The 16,103-nt window shown below is 45.1% G+C and overlaps 1 protein-coding gene across 1 annotated transcript; it reads right to left on the reverse strand.

Moving 5' to 3' along the window:
* Window positions 1–239: 239 nt before the first annotated feature.
* Window positions 240–15,173, reverse strand: LOC127201966 (PHD finger protein 11-like). Its single transcript, XM_051160573.1, has 10 exons — window positions 14,885–15,173; window positions 14,367–14,488; window positions 11,340–11,447; window positions 7,851–8,026; window positions 6,760–6,929; window positions 5,674–5,741; window positions 4,851–4,908; window positions 4,150–4,281; window positions 2,684–2,755; window positions 240–901 (listed from the first exon to the last, which is right to left on the reverse strand). Exons 1-10 carry the CDS (start codon window positions 14,910–14,912, stop codon window positions 690–692), a joined length of 1,146 nt encoding a protein of 381 aa, XP_051016530.1. The 5' UTR covers window positions 14,913–15,173; the 3' UTR covers window positions 240–689.
* Window positions 15,174–16,103: the final 930 nt, after the last annotated feature.

The raw sequence follows: 16,103 nt of genomic DNA on the forward strand, positions 1-16,103 counted from the left end.
TGCAAAAATGAGTCTTAGTTTTTTTCAATTCCATATTCCCAATGATGCTCTTATTTAAAAGAGACAAGTTTTAAATGCTGGTGTTTGTCTTGAAAATGACACATGCTCTTATAATGACTATGGCCAAAAAGACACCTCTAAAAAAGCTATCCTGAAGACCCACAAAATCAGTAAAGTAGTACACTGCATTTTACATTGTTGTAGCTGATGGATGCTGGGAACTACTAAATAAACTGTTCACTCTTTACAGTGTATTTTACAAATATTTATTGAGTGTGCTAAATGCTGCGAATTTGGTAGTTAGCAGAAACCTAGGGTAGCAGTGTGCAAGCCACAGGAATGAGTTTATACTTTATTCTGATGGAATTATGAATAATGAGAAGAGGCCCTTAAGAAACCTACTGGCTGGGCAGCAGAGGCAAGAGACAGTTCTAGGATTCCACAGAAAGATGTGAAAGGCTCTGGTGTTGCTGCACTTGACTGGGTGGGAGGGGAAGGTAGGAAGACCTCCTCACTGCTTGGAGAGCAGAGGGGAGGCCTGAGGCAGTTGACCTGAGGAACAGTTTTTACAGGCAAGGAAAAAGCCAGACAAGTGAGATGACAACAGAGGGCACAGGAAACACCCAGTCAGGTGTGAAGCATAGATCAGCAGTAGCAGGTGAGAGGCATGGGGACTGTGTGTGCGTCTGTCACAGGCTGTCTTCTGAGCCTGCTTGCATTTCCGCACACTCCTGGCATTTGAGCTGGGGGTCCTCCAAGGATACCGAGGTGGAACGTGAGTGGTCCAGGTCTCCATTTTCTTGAAATGAGCACAGGATTTCTTTTAAGTCTCCAAGGGCTTCAATCTGCTGCTTCAGCTGCCTCTGCCTTTCTTCATATTCACACGCTTTCCGCTTTATTACTTTAAAAGAAGTAAAGTGGCTTCAGTTTATGTAGTAATTTGATGAGGAACAGTGTCCTGTCTCTGGTCTGGATCAGTTCAAAAATACACACAGTAATTGTCGCTGAAATAAGAAGACAGAGTGGTCTGAGCAGAAACTGCTCCGTTCAGCCTCTGCTTCCATTTGACTCAGGATGGAACGCAAGCATTTATCGCATTACTCTGCACACCTTTATGGTAGAACAAGGTCGCACAGCATTCATTCATTCTTTCATTCATTCATTCATTCAGAGACTAGAGCACGTAGCAGGACTGCCAGTGACAACTCTTTCATGAGCACACCTCTGGCTCTAAGGACATTTGTTACATCACAGCTTTGGGTGTGACTTAGGAACAGAAAAGCTTTATTGTAGAAACCTACTGAGGTCATAGTAGTCAGGTGCAGATTCCTCACAATTGAACCTTTAAATTCATGGTTGTCAGAATGACTGCGTACGTATAGCTAGCTTGAAATACTAGGCTGAATCAGCCAGACCAGAATGGCACTGGTCAGAGGTCAGGCTTTCCCACTGGTTCTCATGCAGTGCTGGTTAGGGTCTTGAAGTGCCCTATATCATGTGTGTGACATGTTCCAGACGCATGACTTTCATACTAAGTGTCCCATGTAAATAGCATAGGAAATACACGTTTTTGAAGGCTGTTTTTAAAGCTATTCTTATTCACAGACATTTGCCAGTGACTTTCAAAGTAAAATATTTCAGAGGTCAAATAGGAATGAGTAACAAAATCAAAATGAGAGAGGGTGTGTGTATTGAGGTGACACAGACAACACTGTCTTCTTCACAGGGGAAACCTGCTGTGCCCTCATTTTACTGACAGGCAAGTCTGTAGAAAAGAACACTGTAGGGCAGTAAGGGGAGGAGCTACTCATAGCAATCCCGGGAGAATCGGGCCCTCACCCGTATCCACAGGTGCAGCACACAGAGGTATGAGGTACTGAGAGGCAACTTAATAAATGCATGCTTCTGCTGTTTTTCAGACGAGGTTTCATTGTGTCGCCTAGGCTGGCAATCCTCCTGCCTCGCCTTTTCAGCTGCTGAGATTACAGGTGTGCACCACCCAGCTGCATGCACCACTGTTTTTGAAAGGCGAGGTCTCGTTAATCCTGCCTCATACTACCATTTAAAACACTCCCACACAACAACAAAACCAAAAATTTTCTTGATTATTCTTGTTTTTTTCCTGAGGGATTTTAGAATTATAGTACACACTGCTTCAAGAGATGGGCTTTGAAGAGAAATCTTAGGAAAAGACCTTGATGTCTCTTACAGCAAGAGGAGGTGACCTGCAGGATGGGTCACCGCTGGCTCCATCCTGCTGCCTGGGGGCAGAGAGGCTGCAGGGAGCATCCTGAGCTCCAGGCGGTGCCTGTCTCTACATGGGCCAAAACACTGTAGTTTTAGAGTCAAGCACTTTCGTTGGTTCTGTCTTGTCAGTTAGCTTTTCTGTACACGAAAGTACTTGTGGGTCTACCTGGAAAACAAAGCTGTGTGATTCAAGCACCTAAAATACCTGCATTTTCTGTCTGTCTCTGTCCATCTGTCTATGTATCATTTATGTCTGTGTATACGTGTAAAACTATGCTTTTTCATGTGTTTCCTCTGTGTCGTGCTGTTCTTGTAATGGGCTCTTTCACTTGATATAAACCATCTTTTATGAGTGTGTTCATCGTTTTATCACCTACCATTTAGATCTGAGTGATGTCTCTAAACCACACTGTTCATTAGTTAACGAGCCACCCACCTTCTTGGAATTTTATTAATGTGTCTTCAAACAATCCACTGCCAAGCAGTAAGGTCTCAATCTCTTTATAGTCTAGAGAGAAAAGCAATTTCCTCTGTTGATTTTAATGTGACTAAATCAGTCAGAGAGAAACAGAAACTAACCCCCAGTATGGAAGAGTAAGCAGCAGAGGCTGCTCACTGCAGAGGCCCAGCAGGGACCCGTGAGGAGCATCTACCCAGTATCCCTGCAGCTGGACCATCTCAGGAGACAGCACCTGTGTTTCAGGGAGCCCCCAGGTGATTCTGAGGCACCCACAAATTTTAGAGTTCTTGGTCTTGAGAAAATAAGTAAATAAAATTATGTAACAAATGGGCCTTTAGAATTATTGTTAATTTATCTTTTGATTTTGCCATAGAAAAAGTCATTTTTAAGTCCAGATTGTGCATTGTCCCTTACAGTATGAAATACCCAGATTCCCCTAACAAGGAACTATGGAGCTTTTAGCTCCTTCTGCAGGTTACAGGAGGTCACAGGAGCCACACACTTGCACAAGGTGAGTGGGCCTTTTCCTTCCCTAGGAGCTCATTCACAAAGAAACTACAGAGTTGATCTAAACACTACTCCACGGCCAGGCAGGATGGCTCAGCAGGTAGGGGTGGTGGCTGCCACCTGATGCCTTAAGTTCAGTCCCCACTCAAGGCCCACATGGTAGAAGAACTGACTCCTATGACTTGCCCTCTGACCTGCATGTGTGCTGTGGCTGGTGCACAGTGCAATGTTTGAAAAAAGATTTATTTGTGAGTATGTGTACCTGGGTTAGGTGTCCTCAAGTCTATTAAGGAATATAATTTGAAGCACATCAAAATTATTACCTAGGGGCTGGGTCCCAGTGCTCCAGGGGCTCAGAGAATTCTATCCTCTGTGGGCACTTGCACTCCTGTGTCCATGTGTTACACACAGATAGACACACAGGCGCACACACATAAATAACAGAATGATAAATGTATATCTTAAAACAGCACCTGCACAGCAACAACAAAACCAGCCAAACTAACACCATATGGTTTCAATGAATGTCTCCATCCAGCTGTGTGCACCTCTGGGAAAGAGCCCTCCGGCCTCAGTGCATTTTAGCCACTAAGTAAAGAATCTGTGATTTTTATATATTGTTCATTTATTACTTTAAATTTTTTATATTTTTTATTTTCTATATGAGTGTTTGACCACAGGTACAGATGCATGTACCATGTGACTGCCTAGGAAATGCACAGGACGGAAGGCGTTGGATTCCCTTCACAGGAGTTTCAGTTGTGAGCCACTGTGTACATGCTTGTATCCTCCACAGGACTCACAGGTGCCCTTGACCACTGAGCAATCTCTCCAGCCCATAATGAGTGTTCCTAAACAAGGTGTCAAAGAAGGGATAGAAAAGCATGGGAAAGTTGTGTTTTCCAATATTCACTTGCATTTAGCCGATTCAATACCTGCATCTGATGTGGTCTCATCCATGAGTCTGGCATACATTAAATCCACTTTTTCTAGTATCTCTTCAAATAATTCAGTAAGAAGTCCTGCGTCCTTGCATTTCTTAAGAAAAGGAACTTTGACAACTGCACCTAAGAGCAAACAGTACATCTTTAGGAGGAAATGGGCAGCTATTGATGTCATGTGATCACATTATACTTTACCAGTCAATGGCCCGCATACTTGTCTCATTTTTCTGTAGCTCAAAGGTAAATGGTATAAAAAAATTAAAGCATTTCTCTGCTGATAGGAACAGTGTGAATTAGTGTGATGTTGTAGCATTTGGCTTCAAATGCTTGAGGTGACAGCCTCTCATGTTAGTAATGGCTACCATGTTGTAAGGATGTTCCCCTTACAGAAGGGAAGCCACCTATCCCCTGAGTGGCAGCACACCACTGGATTCTGGCCTCAGGCAAACCCACCTGCCTTCTTAATGTGTCTCCTCAGACTGAGAAGAAACGGTTACTGTAGCTCAAGCACATTTGATACAGCATGGGTTCTAACAGAGTGCACAGTGCTAATAAAGACCTGTGTTCTTATTAGGTACAAAGGCCCAGAAGCATAGAGGTCAAAGCATGACACCAGCTTTGGAACATATGGGTCAACATTTTATAACTATCTGAAGGCCACTGTGGTTCTGCAACCATCACTGAGAACCAACCTGTGTGACTGAGGTGCTCTACCGTCATGTGTCTTTTGTCATGTTTCTTCTTTGTAGGCTACAACAGAAAATCAAGATTGCATTGAGTTTTCATATTGGCCTGTAATACTACATTAAATAAAAATGTTTTGCTACATCATTAAAAGTATTAATCAAATTACAAAAAAAGAAAAAGAAAAAAAATCTATTAGACAAACTTTTTTCTTGATGAACTTCTGGATCCAAATGGTACCCTAAAATAGCTGATACCTATGGGGTGTGCTGTTTGTGACCTAAAATACAATTCCTAAATAAACAATAAGAGGGAAAGAGTGCTGTCTTGTACTAATTTAGTTTATATCACCTGGTAGAAATAGTGTTCACATCTCTCCAAATTCTTCCACTTTTTTGTCTACTAATCCAGAAAACTACAAGTTAGAAACTCAGTCAGGTGTGAACCATGTAGCTCGGAAACACTTGTTATGAATGAATGCTTGTCTGTACTCTCAGCCTGTTAAGTGTCCTGGAAGGGAAGATGTTTCACTGGCATTCACTAGCCAAGGGATGCTTGACAGAAGCTGAGGGAATGACGTCATCCCTGAGCTTCTAGCTCCTTACTACTCTAAGCTTTTAACACGTTAGGATGACTAAGCACTTGCGGAGTGTAGGGTTCTCCCCAAGATGCCACGCTAAAACGAGCTCCAGCTCCATCTAGGGAGAGAACACACATGAAGGATGCTGTGGAAATGCCAGCTCCTCCAGTGATTTGAAAACTCTGAGTCTCTGGCATTCAGAATTCCATGTAGGCTTTATGTGAAGAAATGAGATCTTCAAGTCAAATTACCTGTGTGGGAGAGTCTGATGAGAGGTCTTTCTCCCTTTCTCTCTTTTTCTTCAGGCTTGGGCAGTCAGCTAAAATAGAAACCATTTAAAGGTTGGAATATATAAAACAATAATTGCTGGGCTGGGATGGCACACGCCTTTAATCCAGCACTCAGGAGGCAGAGGCAGGTGGATCTCTTGAGCTCAAGGCCAACCTGCTCTACAGAGTGAGTTCCAGGACAGCCAGGGCTACACAGAAAATCCCTGTCTCGTGTGTGTGTGTATGAAAAGATTAATGTTTGCATAAAGTAAAAAATACATGCCAAAGTTGCTGCAAAATTAGAAGACTGGGCAAACTTCGACCTAAGCATGTGCAACTTCCAACAAAAGACTAATTTTAATTCTAAGCTCATAGGCAGATGTAAAATTGAAAACAGCAGATGGTATTTCACTGAACAGAAGAATCAACTCAGGCCATACCTGACTCTTGGAAAGGTGCAGCAGTATAGCAAGTGTCCCGGATCAGGTTGACATGTGCTCTTATCTAATACTTGCGGAGATCTGGACAGTCCTATTTCCTTATCTACAGCAGCCTTTTCAGAAGATAATTCGCGCATTCTTGCTTATCCAGAGATCTATCACTTATGTTCTTTGACCTAGTGACTTTTCTTAGAAATTGCATTTAACAGTATAGTTATGAAATGGGACAAAGATTTATGGAGAATAATTTTGAGACAGGATCTAACAATGTAGCTCAGGCTAGAATGGAACTAACTCTGCCTTTGTGTGTGTGTGTGTGTGTGTGTGTGTGTACATGTACATATATATGTATACACATATGCACACATTATTATCATCATTCCCTGTCAACATACAGTAGTGGAAAGCAACTGCAAATGCTACTTTCCAAAGAATTAAAAACATAATGACTATCGATGGCTAGAGATGGCTCAGGGCTTAAGAGCACTTGCCGCTTTTCCAGGGGAATCAGGTTTGGTTCCAAGCACCCACATAGTGACTCACAACCATCTGCAACTTACTGAGAAGAAATTATATTATTTCATGTTTTACCTAAGTAACTTTCTTTAAACCCACTTTAGAAACTTACCACTCTGCGTGGTCTCTTCTTGTTTTGGAGCATGTTGTTGGCAAAATAATCTGAAAATACAGAATTTCAAAGAATCACTAAATCTTTTAATTTGTAGAGATCCACCTGCCTTTGTCTCTGCGATGCTGGGATTAGAGGTGCACGCCACTACATGGCTAAAATACTTATTTCTAAAAAGAAATGAGTTTAAGTGTGTGTGAAATATCAGCCCCATCCAGTGTGGGTGAGGCCGGCCAGTGTCTTTGTGCCCTTTGAGCATTGGAGGGGACTGTGTTCCCTGAGGGCATGGGTGCTGAGGAGATGCTCTGAGCAGCACTGGGTCCTATGCACCTGAAGGACTAATGGCCGAGATTTGCAAGCTTCATTCTGACTCTCCACTCATCTTCAAATGTAACACAGATGCACACGCATTAGCCTAAAGAAGGACCTTTCAAGACCAGAGCACGCCTTCACGAGAACTTGTGTTTGGAGTGTCTTCAAAGAGAGGCCAGCAGCAGAGGACACTAGAGACCTAGTGAGGGAGTTGTAAGGGACTTCTCTGCCCCCAGGCTTGCCTCCTTCCCCACATTAAATGTGACTTAGAGGAAGTTTCAAAAAAACTGAAGCCAACTGGAACAAAAGGTCTGGAGTAGACAGTTGCATCATAGTCCACATAAATGTAAACACATGTAGATGGTTTCCAAAACAACAGTCTTTCCCTGTAAATAAAGAACTCTTAGATGTAAAGCTGGCAGGCTTCTTTCTCCCTGGGCAGGGCGTTGGTCAGGGGATTTTGAGTGTGAGGCTCAGCAGCTCTTTGTTGTGCCACTAAGAGATGTGTGGCCTCAGCTGGTGCTTGCTATGGCTTCCTGTTAGACATCTGTTCGTGACGCGGCTATTCCCCTTTCTGCGCGCCTGTCATCCCTCTTAACAGTAAGAATTCCAAGACCGCCTCTCCATCCACTACGAAGTCTTCTGCCCCCCCCCCCCCCCCCCGCTGTCCTTTTTGTTAATCCTGGAGATTCCCTTAACCCTGACGACGACGCAGCCCTTGAAGAAAAAGCCACTGGAGATCATTCCGAAGAGTGGCCACCTCTCTTCCCATCCCTTACAGCTTCACCCCGTAAACTGCAGCCTCCTGTTCTCCCCTATAACCAATCTCCTTCCTGCCGATATTCTTCTTGCCTTTGTAACCTAAAAGCCCATCTTCACTCCCAGCTCTCAGATGCTGTTGAAATCGCTTGCCTTCCAAAACAGCTTTCACTTTTAACTTCTCATCTTTCACAAACTTCAGTTCCCCACCTTACTTTCCCTATCACCCACTCTCAATCTAATCCTGCTCCTCCCCCATCCTCCGGAGAAGCTGAGTCTGCGAGTGAAGATCCTGCACCCGAGTGGGTACGAGGCACGGATCGCCCCCAGATGGATTAAGGGGATCCCGCTTGGTTTTTCATAACTCGTCCTGCGCGTCCGGCTGGTCTTGTTATTAGGTGAGTCATCCATCCGCATTTTCTCAAGAATGGGCCATTCTATGTCCAAGGAAGTCCGATTCGTTAAGGACTTAAAGGAAACTCTCAGAGAGAGAGTCATTAGGGTTAAAAAGAAAAACTTGGTGCAGTTCTTTGTCTTTATTGCTGATACGTGTCCATGGTTTATGATCGAGGGTCCTACTATTCACTCTAAAAAATGGCAAAAGGTGGGCAGGGAACTAAACGCCAGGAACATCTTGGCCGCGCCACCGCCGCAGCAGCAGCAGCAGCAGCAGCAGGAGTGGCAGGGGGCAGTGGCTATTGGCAGCATCAGGGGACAGAGCACCGAATGTCCCTGCTCATCTTCTTCCTCGTTCTCCTGAGCCCAGTGCCTGCTACGGGACAGATCCAACAGACTCCGGTGCCGCCAGCCAGCCTTCACCACCATTAATCCCTCTCCCCGCTGCCAATTCGCTTTCTGTTCGGGGCCCCCCCTTCCCCCAGCCCAGGACTGGACCTCTGTGCCACCACCTCAACAGTACTAATTCCGGAAGATGGGACCCTCTCGCTGCCTCTGGCCTTCCGCGAGCTCCCTCCCTCCGACTCCCTTGATTCACTCACAGAGGTAGTTCTTCAAAACCGCAGAGGCCTCGACCTCCTTTTCCTCAAGGAGGGGGGGCTCTGTGCTGCTCTTAAAGAGGAATGTTGCTTCTATGTCAGTAAAACAGGCTTAGCACAGAAGAGCCTTGACAAAGTTTCCAAGGCCCTGGAGGAACGCCAGCGAGCCAGAGAGAAACAGGAGTCCTGGTATCAGAACTGGTTCTCCTCCTCCCCCTGGCTTACCACCCTCTTGCCCAGCCTTCTGGGACCCCTTGTGGGCATTATCCTCCTCCTCTCCTTTGGTCCTTGGGCCCTTAACTGCCTTTCCAGTTTTGTTAAAGCACAGGTGGATGCGGCTACCAACCCTGTTCAGGTCCATTATCATTGCTTGGACACCGAAGACCCCCCCAGCTGACTTTACGCCCAGGACTTCCTCCAACCCTGGGCCAATCTCATTTGGCCGCCCCCTCAATTTCAGGGCCCTGGACAAAAAACAGTGGCTAGGAGGCCGCTGACTGGCAGGGCTCCGCAAAGACACCTCTTAGTGGCTCCTCCCTGAAACCTCCCCTCATTCTACTGTACAGTCGGGTTTTCTAATACAGGCTGGTGTCCACACAGACAGAGACCATGCCCTTATTATTCATGCCTTCTTGCCATTAAGGCCAGGTAGCCTTCTTAGGCTTGGCTGACAGCCTTAAGCCCTAATTCTCATCACGTTCGGGGTGCGAGGCAAAGCACTGCACAGGAGGTACATTGCCTGCTGTGAATGGCCTCCTGGGGAGCATGTCTGATTGCATGTGGGTTGACACCCAATTTCCCACCTCCAGACAAAAGGTGTCGTTCGGATCCAGAGCCAAGCTGGGGCCGAGCACCCAGTTAAGCTCTGAGCATATCAGTGGCCATATAGAAGCCAATCACAGGGTTGACAGCCCTGCGTATATCAGTGCCCTCTGGAGATCAGACCTCTACTCTCACCCGTTTCGTCAAACATGGGCAAAATACAGAGAGCTGCGAAGTACCATGCCCTGACTTGGCGCTGGTTTCCGCCTTCCGCCATCCCGACGGCGAGAGCTCTCCGGGTTGAGACCTTGATTGGCAAGAGACTAGACTATGTTAATTGGCAATTGCCCGCCCGTCACTGTATTAGTTAGAGGGAGATATCAGGAGCCATAGGACCTTGCCTGACCTGCCCCAGTGGCTGAGAGGCCCTGCTGGCTGAAAGCCACAGCTGTCTGCATACTTGAGATAATTATTCTACCTGGCAACCACAAAGATCCAGCCTGACCTTGAGAAAGAGAACATTCGGTGTATCGCGACTTCTGAATAATCGCCCCACTCCACACCTGCTGTCCTTGGGCCTGGCCCAGAAGATTTTGTAACTTTCCACTGCATTCCTTCTTACCCCCGCCCTTTCAGAAACTTACTTTAAATTTGGATACCCCCTTACAATAAACGGCCCTCAATAAGCAACGTTTTCCTGGGCCCATGTCTCTGTTCTCGCCCAATTCTTTATTCACAGGTCACGACCCTCCTCGCCACTCCACGAATAACTGAACCCGCGGGTCGGGGACAGGTATTTTTCTTGATGCCTTGTTTCCCTATCTGGCTTTCTAAGGAGGTGGTGTAGAGATGGTGTGGCATTGTGTGTCTGCAGCCGTTGACACCTTACTGTGGGTGTGGTCAGCCATGACACACTCAGACTTACCATCCTATTCACTAATCTGCAAATGGCCTTTTACAAAGGAAGTCCAGACACCCAGTGAGCCTCACAGGATCCCCTCTGAGCCGTCCTTCTTTCCCGGATAGGCCCCTTATGACCCCAGCTCCAAGGCAGATGCTGACCAGCAATAACCACTCAGCAGCTGGTGCAGAAAGACATGCAGCCATGATTGACACCTAGAAGGCATCTTACTCCATGTGAGGGATGAAGCCCTGGCTCGGCTTGCCACCTGCACCTTTGTGGCAGCAAGAGGACCAGCTAGCTGCTTTGGGGCAGGAGAGCAGAAGGAAGGACCTAGGTGGCGCAGCTGAGCTGCTGGTTGGCATTTGCTCTGGTGAAATGGCAGTTGGGGCTTGTTAAAGCCTGCCTGATGGGAGTCAGTTCACTCAGTCTGTTCATCTCAAGCCTGCTTTCCTGAAGGAGGGATAGACAGCTCTCAGCTGTGGCCATCCCTCACAGTCCTACTTACCACTCTCTAGGATGTTGCTCTAACCCTACTTTTACCAATAGATATTTATTTCTTTGTTTAAATGAAAGAGTCTTTTAAAAAAAACCTTTTGTGTATGTGTCTGAGTGAGTGAGTATGTATTGCAGGTGCCTGTGGAAGCCAGCAGAGTGTGTCAGACACCCTGGAGTTGCAGCTACAGGCAGCTGTGAGCTGCTATTTGGTTGCTTGGAACCAAACTCAGGTCTTGTGGAAGGTCAGCAAGCATTCTTAAGTGCTGATCCATCTCTCCAGCCCCTAGCAGACTGACCTTCGAATGTAGCCCCCAAGACTTACCCTGCATGAGTAATAACACACGTCAACTTACCAATCTTTGTCCTCTCCAGATCTCTTTCTTTACTGATTTCACATCAAAATTTCTATCTGTATCATATGGATCACGATCCACACATTCCACCAGTCCTGATGAGTACAGCTGCCGGTTGGAAAAAAAATCCAGAATTGGCATGAAGCAGTCCTGACCAATACAAGTCAGAGATGGTGCTGAAAAGGCCCAAGGGGGAGGGCTACAGTAGACAGCATTTCAGAGCCTTGGCCACTTTACAGGTAAATATAATTGGGCACGAGTCATGTGACTTCTGTGCCAATCTCTTGTCTGCACAGCCAGTTTGTGATTTGTAACTGATCTCCATTTGTTCCAGGATATTTGATCACACTGTAAACCCAAAGAGTGTGTTGTTTACTTGAAAAACCTGTTTCTACCTGTGGAGTGGCTCATCCTCAGCACAGGCCTCTAATCCAAGAGCTTGTTGCATTGTAAACAAGATTAAATAAAGTTAACTCTACATCAAGAGGCAGAGCAAGCAACCAGTTGATAGGAAGTGAACATGGGGGGAAACATAGATAGTAAGAGAAAGTCAGGGGGACAGATAAAGAGATGCACAGGAAGTAGAAGGGATGGACACTTCAGTTGGAGGTTTTTGGAGACAGAGTGGAGGAGAACTTTGTTTTCTTTTTGTGCAGTCTGTCTGCTGAGGAAGAAGGGCTCCTGGGCGCTCCCTGCCTCTCTGCGCAGGCAGGCTCCACCCCAGCACCGGCTCCTAAGTCCTCACTGGTAAATTTCAACTGAAACATTGTTTTTCTGTTGCAACAACAACAACAATGGGAAAGAAAACATTTGCCTTAGGAAAGATACTACCTGATAGACAGGCTTTGAAACGATAAATATTTTAATATTAAATATACACTTACTTTATAGTGTAAAAATTCTTTTAGATGTTTGTCCAAGAGGAATAAAAACATATGGGAGGCAATGGCTCATACACAGATGTTCATTACAGAATTTGCTATCCCCTCAGACTGGACAGAATGCATGTGCTGATGGACGGATGAACAGACTGTGACACAACCATCTCACAGGATAATATGAAAACGGGGAGCAAATACTGATCCATCCACCTGTTAGTCTCAAGGGACCTCCCTTGGGGTGCTCACGTCCCCTTAGCTTGAAGTTCCTCATAGAGAAATGTGTCACATGGGCAGAGAGCCTGTCCTCGCTGCTCTATGTCAACTTGACACTAGCTAGAGTTATCTTAAAAGAAGGAACCTCAATTGAGAAAATGCTTCTCTAAACTCTGACATTAGCCCATTTTCTTAATTACTGATCAATGGGGGAGGGCCCAGGCCAATGTGAGTGGCACCGTTCCTGGCCTGGGGGTCCTGGGTTCTAAAAGAGAGCTGACAGAGCAAGCCATGAGAGCAAAGCAGTAAGCACCCGCATCAGCTCCTTTCTCCAAACTCCTGTTTGAGTTTCTGTCCTGAATTCCTTCTATGATGAGCAACTTTATGAAAGTGCAGACAAATAAACCATTTCCTCCTCAGCTTGCTTTTTGGTCATGGTGTTTACCGCAGCAATAGAAACTCTCACTACGACACAGTCTACACATGCCCTCCTGTATGCTTAAAGCTTCTCTGTAGGACTACAGTGTAAATGCTATGGAAATGTCTGCTGTAGTTGTTAAGGCAACAGGGTAGGAAAAAGCATGTGTCTACTCCATAAAGGTGTATTATTTTCTGAATGTTTTGGCGGAGTACATAGATATAGAACCCAGAGAGCCAGCTGTACACATGGCACAGGAGCATCTCCAAAACACTTCTGAGCAATGCAATCCACACACTAAAGAGTCCATGCTGTGCACTCCTGTCATGTGAGCCTAAGAAAACACCAATCTAAAGTGACTGGGAATAGATGTGAGGAGGCATGAGAGAATGTTCTGGGGTCCTGGGAGCTCCCTGAATAGTGACAGAGATCATGTGGAGGCAAGCGTGTTTTAAAACTCAACTGTACACTTCAGTCAGCTGCATTCTTTAATGAAATGTATACTGAGAAAATTTACTACAAATGTTGAGAAATCAACAGTCCATCAGAAATGGTTTAACAATGGAAAAAATGTAAATACACAACAGGGCTAAAGTAAAAGGCTTAAGGGATGAAAGCTTCATGCAGCCCATGTACTTCAACCCTTTGCCATATTGTTTAGGATAACAGGTGATAACCCAAGTTTGGGGATTAGATGGCACTGTAGACACATCACTAATGTCGATTGGATGGCACTGTAGATACAACAACACTGTCGATTAGATGGCACTGTAGACACAATGCTACTGTCGATTAGATGGTACTGTAGACACAATGCTACTGTCGATTAGATGGTACTGTAGACACAATGCTAATGTTGATTAGATGGAACTGTAGACAGAATGCTAATGTTGATTAGATGGTACTGTAGACACATTGCTAATGTTGATTAGATGGAACTGTAGACACAATGCTAATGTTGATTAGATGGAACTGTAGACAGAATGCTAATGTCGATTAGATGGTACTGTAGACACATTGCTAATGTTGATTAGATGATACTGTTGACAATGCTAATGTCGATTAGATGGAACTGTAGACACATTGCTAATGTCCATTAGATGGAACTGTAGACACAAAGCTAATGTCTGATTTTGAAGGATGAATTTTACTTATGTGAGAGAAGGTCCTTGCTTGCAAAAATACAAATTCAAGTATACAGGACAGATGGAACATAATTTAAAACATATCTAACAGCTGGATAGGATGGCACATATCTTTAATCTCAGCACTCAGGAGACAGGGACAGATTTACCTAAGTGAGTATTTTCACCTCAAAGGCACTCTACCCACTGGGGCATTATGATTTATATGATCATATTCTTCTCTCGGCAATCTGTAACAGTGGTTGCGAGCCACCGTGTGGGTGCTGGGAATAGAACCTGGGTCCTCTGTAAGATCATCCAGTGTTCTTAACCACTGAGCCACCTCTTCAGTCCGACACATGTAGTTTATAAGATATTACAAGTAACTTACCAAACAATTTTCATGAGCAGCTATATTCACTGATGGTGCAAAGTATATCACACTCCAATCATGCTCTTTGGGACAGAGGGCACATATCCTTTTTTCCATCTTTTCTGTACCCTGACTGACACCTATAAACAACATGCAGGTTAAAAACAGAAAAGCACATCATGGACTTGCTTAAAGAAGGAGGTAGGGCCCTCTTTTTATAATAGAGTCTTAACTCCTGGAAACAACAACAACAACAACAACAACAAATCAGCACTCTAAGTGGGGCAATAGCATTTCTTGTGTGGTACGGCCTCAGTCAGAGCTCTGGACCAGTGCTGTCAACAGAAAGAGAGCAAGCCACAAAGGGGAGCTTTGTTGTAACTCAAAACTTTCCAGGGGTCATACTGAAATACATAAAACACACAAAGCAATTCTCTGATGATGTCTAAGAGCTGCATTTATCTACGGGCAGATGTGAACTCAGAGTGAAGTTTGATACCATGTCTAGATATCAAAAATAGTAATACTAGGCTTACCGTGGTATTCTGTGAGCTCCCTTACCATGGGTTCTTGGTCAGATTTACAGTAGCAGGCATGTACTTCCTCTTGCTGGCCTTTAATTGAATTAGAAAATCAGTTGGTTACCCCTATAACATCTGTGCCACTATTGTACCCACGAACATATCTTCCCATGCTGGTCTTAGTGTAGCTCACAGTGTTCACAGCTGTGTTGGACTGTTGATCATTCTTCTTCTTCAACAAGCTACATGGCACCTTCCAGTACAAAGAAAGCTAGCCAATAAGGAAAATCCCCCTGGTAATTGCCTAATTTCTCTGTGTCCTCTGACTAAAAACTGCGCTGTTTTTGGCAATAGGGTCTTATTATCAAGTTCTCAACTGGTCAAGATGTGGAGAATGCTCGGGCATAAATGAGATGACCAAAATCACCCTCACCTCCCCCAAGGCTCAGGGACCATTGTGGAAGAGGGAATGGAAAGATTCCAAGATCCATAGAAACAGGGTCTTCTAGACATAACAGAGATGCTGTAATCAGAAACTCAAAGCAGCTGTGGTTGAAGCTCTGGTTGCCTGCACAAGGCCTGTGTAAGATCAAACCAGTTAAAAGTCCAGTTGGCATGGTTGGGGGTAGAGGGTGGAGGGTGGGGTGGAGGGTGGAGGAGCAGGACTCAGTAGCATCCACCCCTAACTGAGGAGATATTGTCAATTGACAGTTTGTGGGTAAGGGAGTGTTAGATTTCCTTTGGGGTGTTAGATCTACCATACTCCAGGGGTTGGCCACACACAAAACTATATATTCCACAGAAACTAGAGACAGCAAAGCAGTCCAGATGGAGAAAAGAACAAAGGAAGATTGCAAAGGCAAAAGACTGTGAATCAGGGAGGAACACGATGAAGATCCCAATGGCTGAACACCCCCTGTATAGAACAGTGGCTAGATAGACAAAGATGACAATCTTACACAAACTCCCCCAAGGAAGTTTAGGCTTAATGTAGTTTCAACCCAAATCCCAAGGGTAAAGAGTTTGAAAGGGCAATTATCAGGAAGACTCCATGGGCACAGATAGTGAGGACGATTTGGAGAAAACAAGGCAGGGCCTCATACTGGCTTGATTTAAAAACATATGTTCATAGAGCCACTTGGATGGATGGCTAGATGAACAGGTCAAAGTACAGACAATACAGGCCACAGTGGGTCGTAGCCCACAGTTTAAAATTCAGTGGCCTGCTCAGTGG

This window comes from Acomys russatus, chromosome 18, assembly GCF_903995435.1.
Source record: "Acomys russatus chromosome 18, mAcoRus1.1, whole genome shotgun sequence".
Lineage (NCBI taxonomy): Eukaryota > Metazoa > Chordata > Mammalia > Rodentia > Muridae > Acomys > Acomys russatus.

Excerpts from the sequence above, each read along its gene's own strand:
- LOC127201966 (XM_051160573.1), bottom strand. The coding sequence starts at position 14,912 with ATGGTAAGGGAGCTCACAGAATACCACG. Across the intron at positions 8,027-11,339 it reads TCTGGAGAGGACAAAGATTG|TTTGTGAAAGATGAGAAGTT; the intron begins GTAAGTTGACGT and ends GGGGAACTGAAG. Across the intron at positions 4,909-5,673 it reads CATCAGACTCTCCCACACAG|CCTACAAAGAAGAAACATGA; the intron begins GTAATTTGACTT and ends TTTCTGTTGTAG.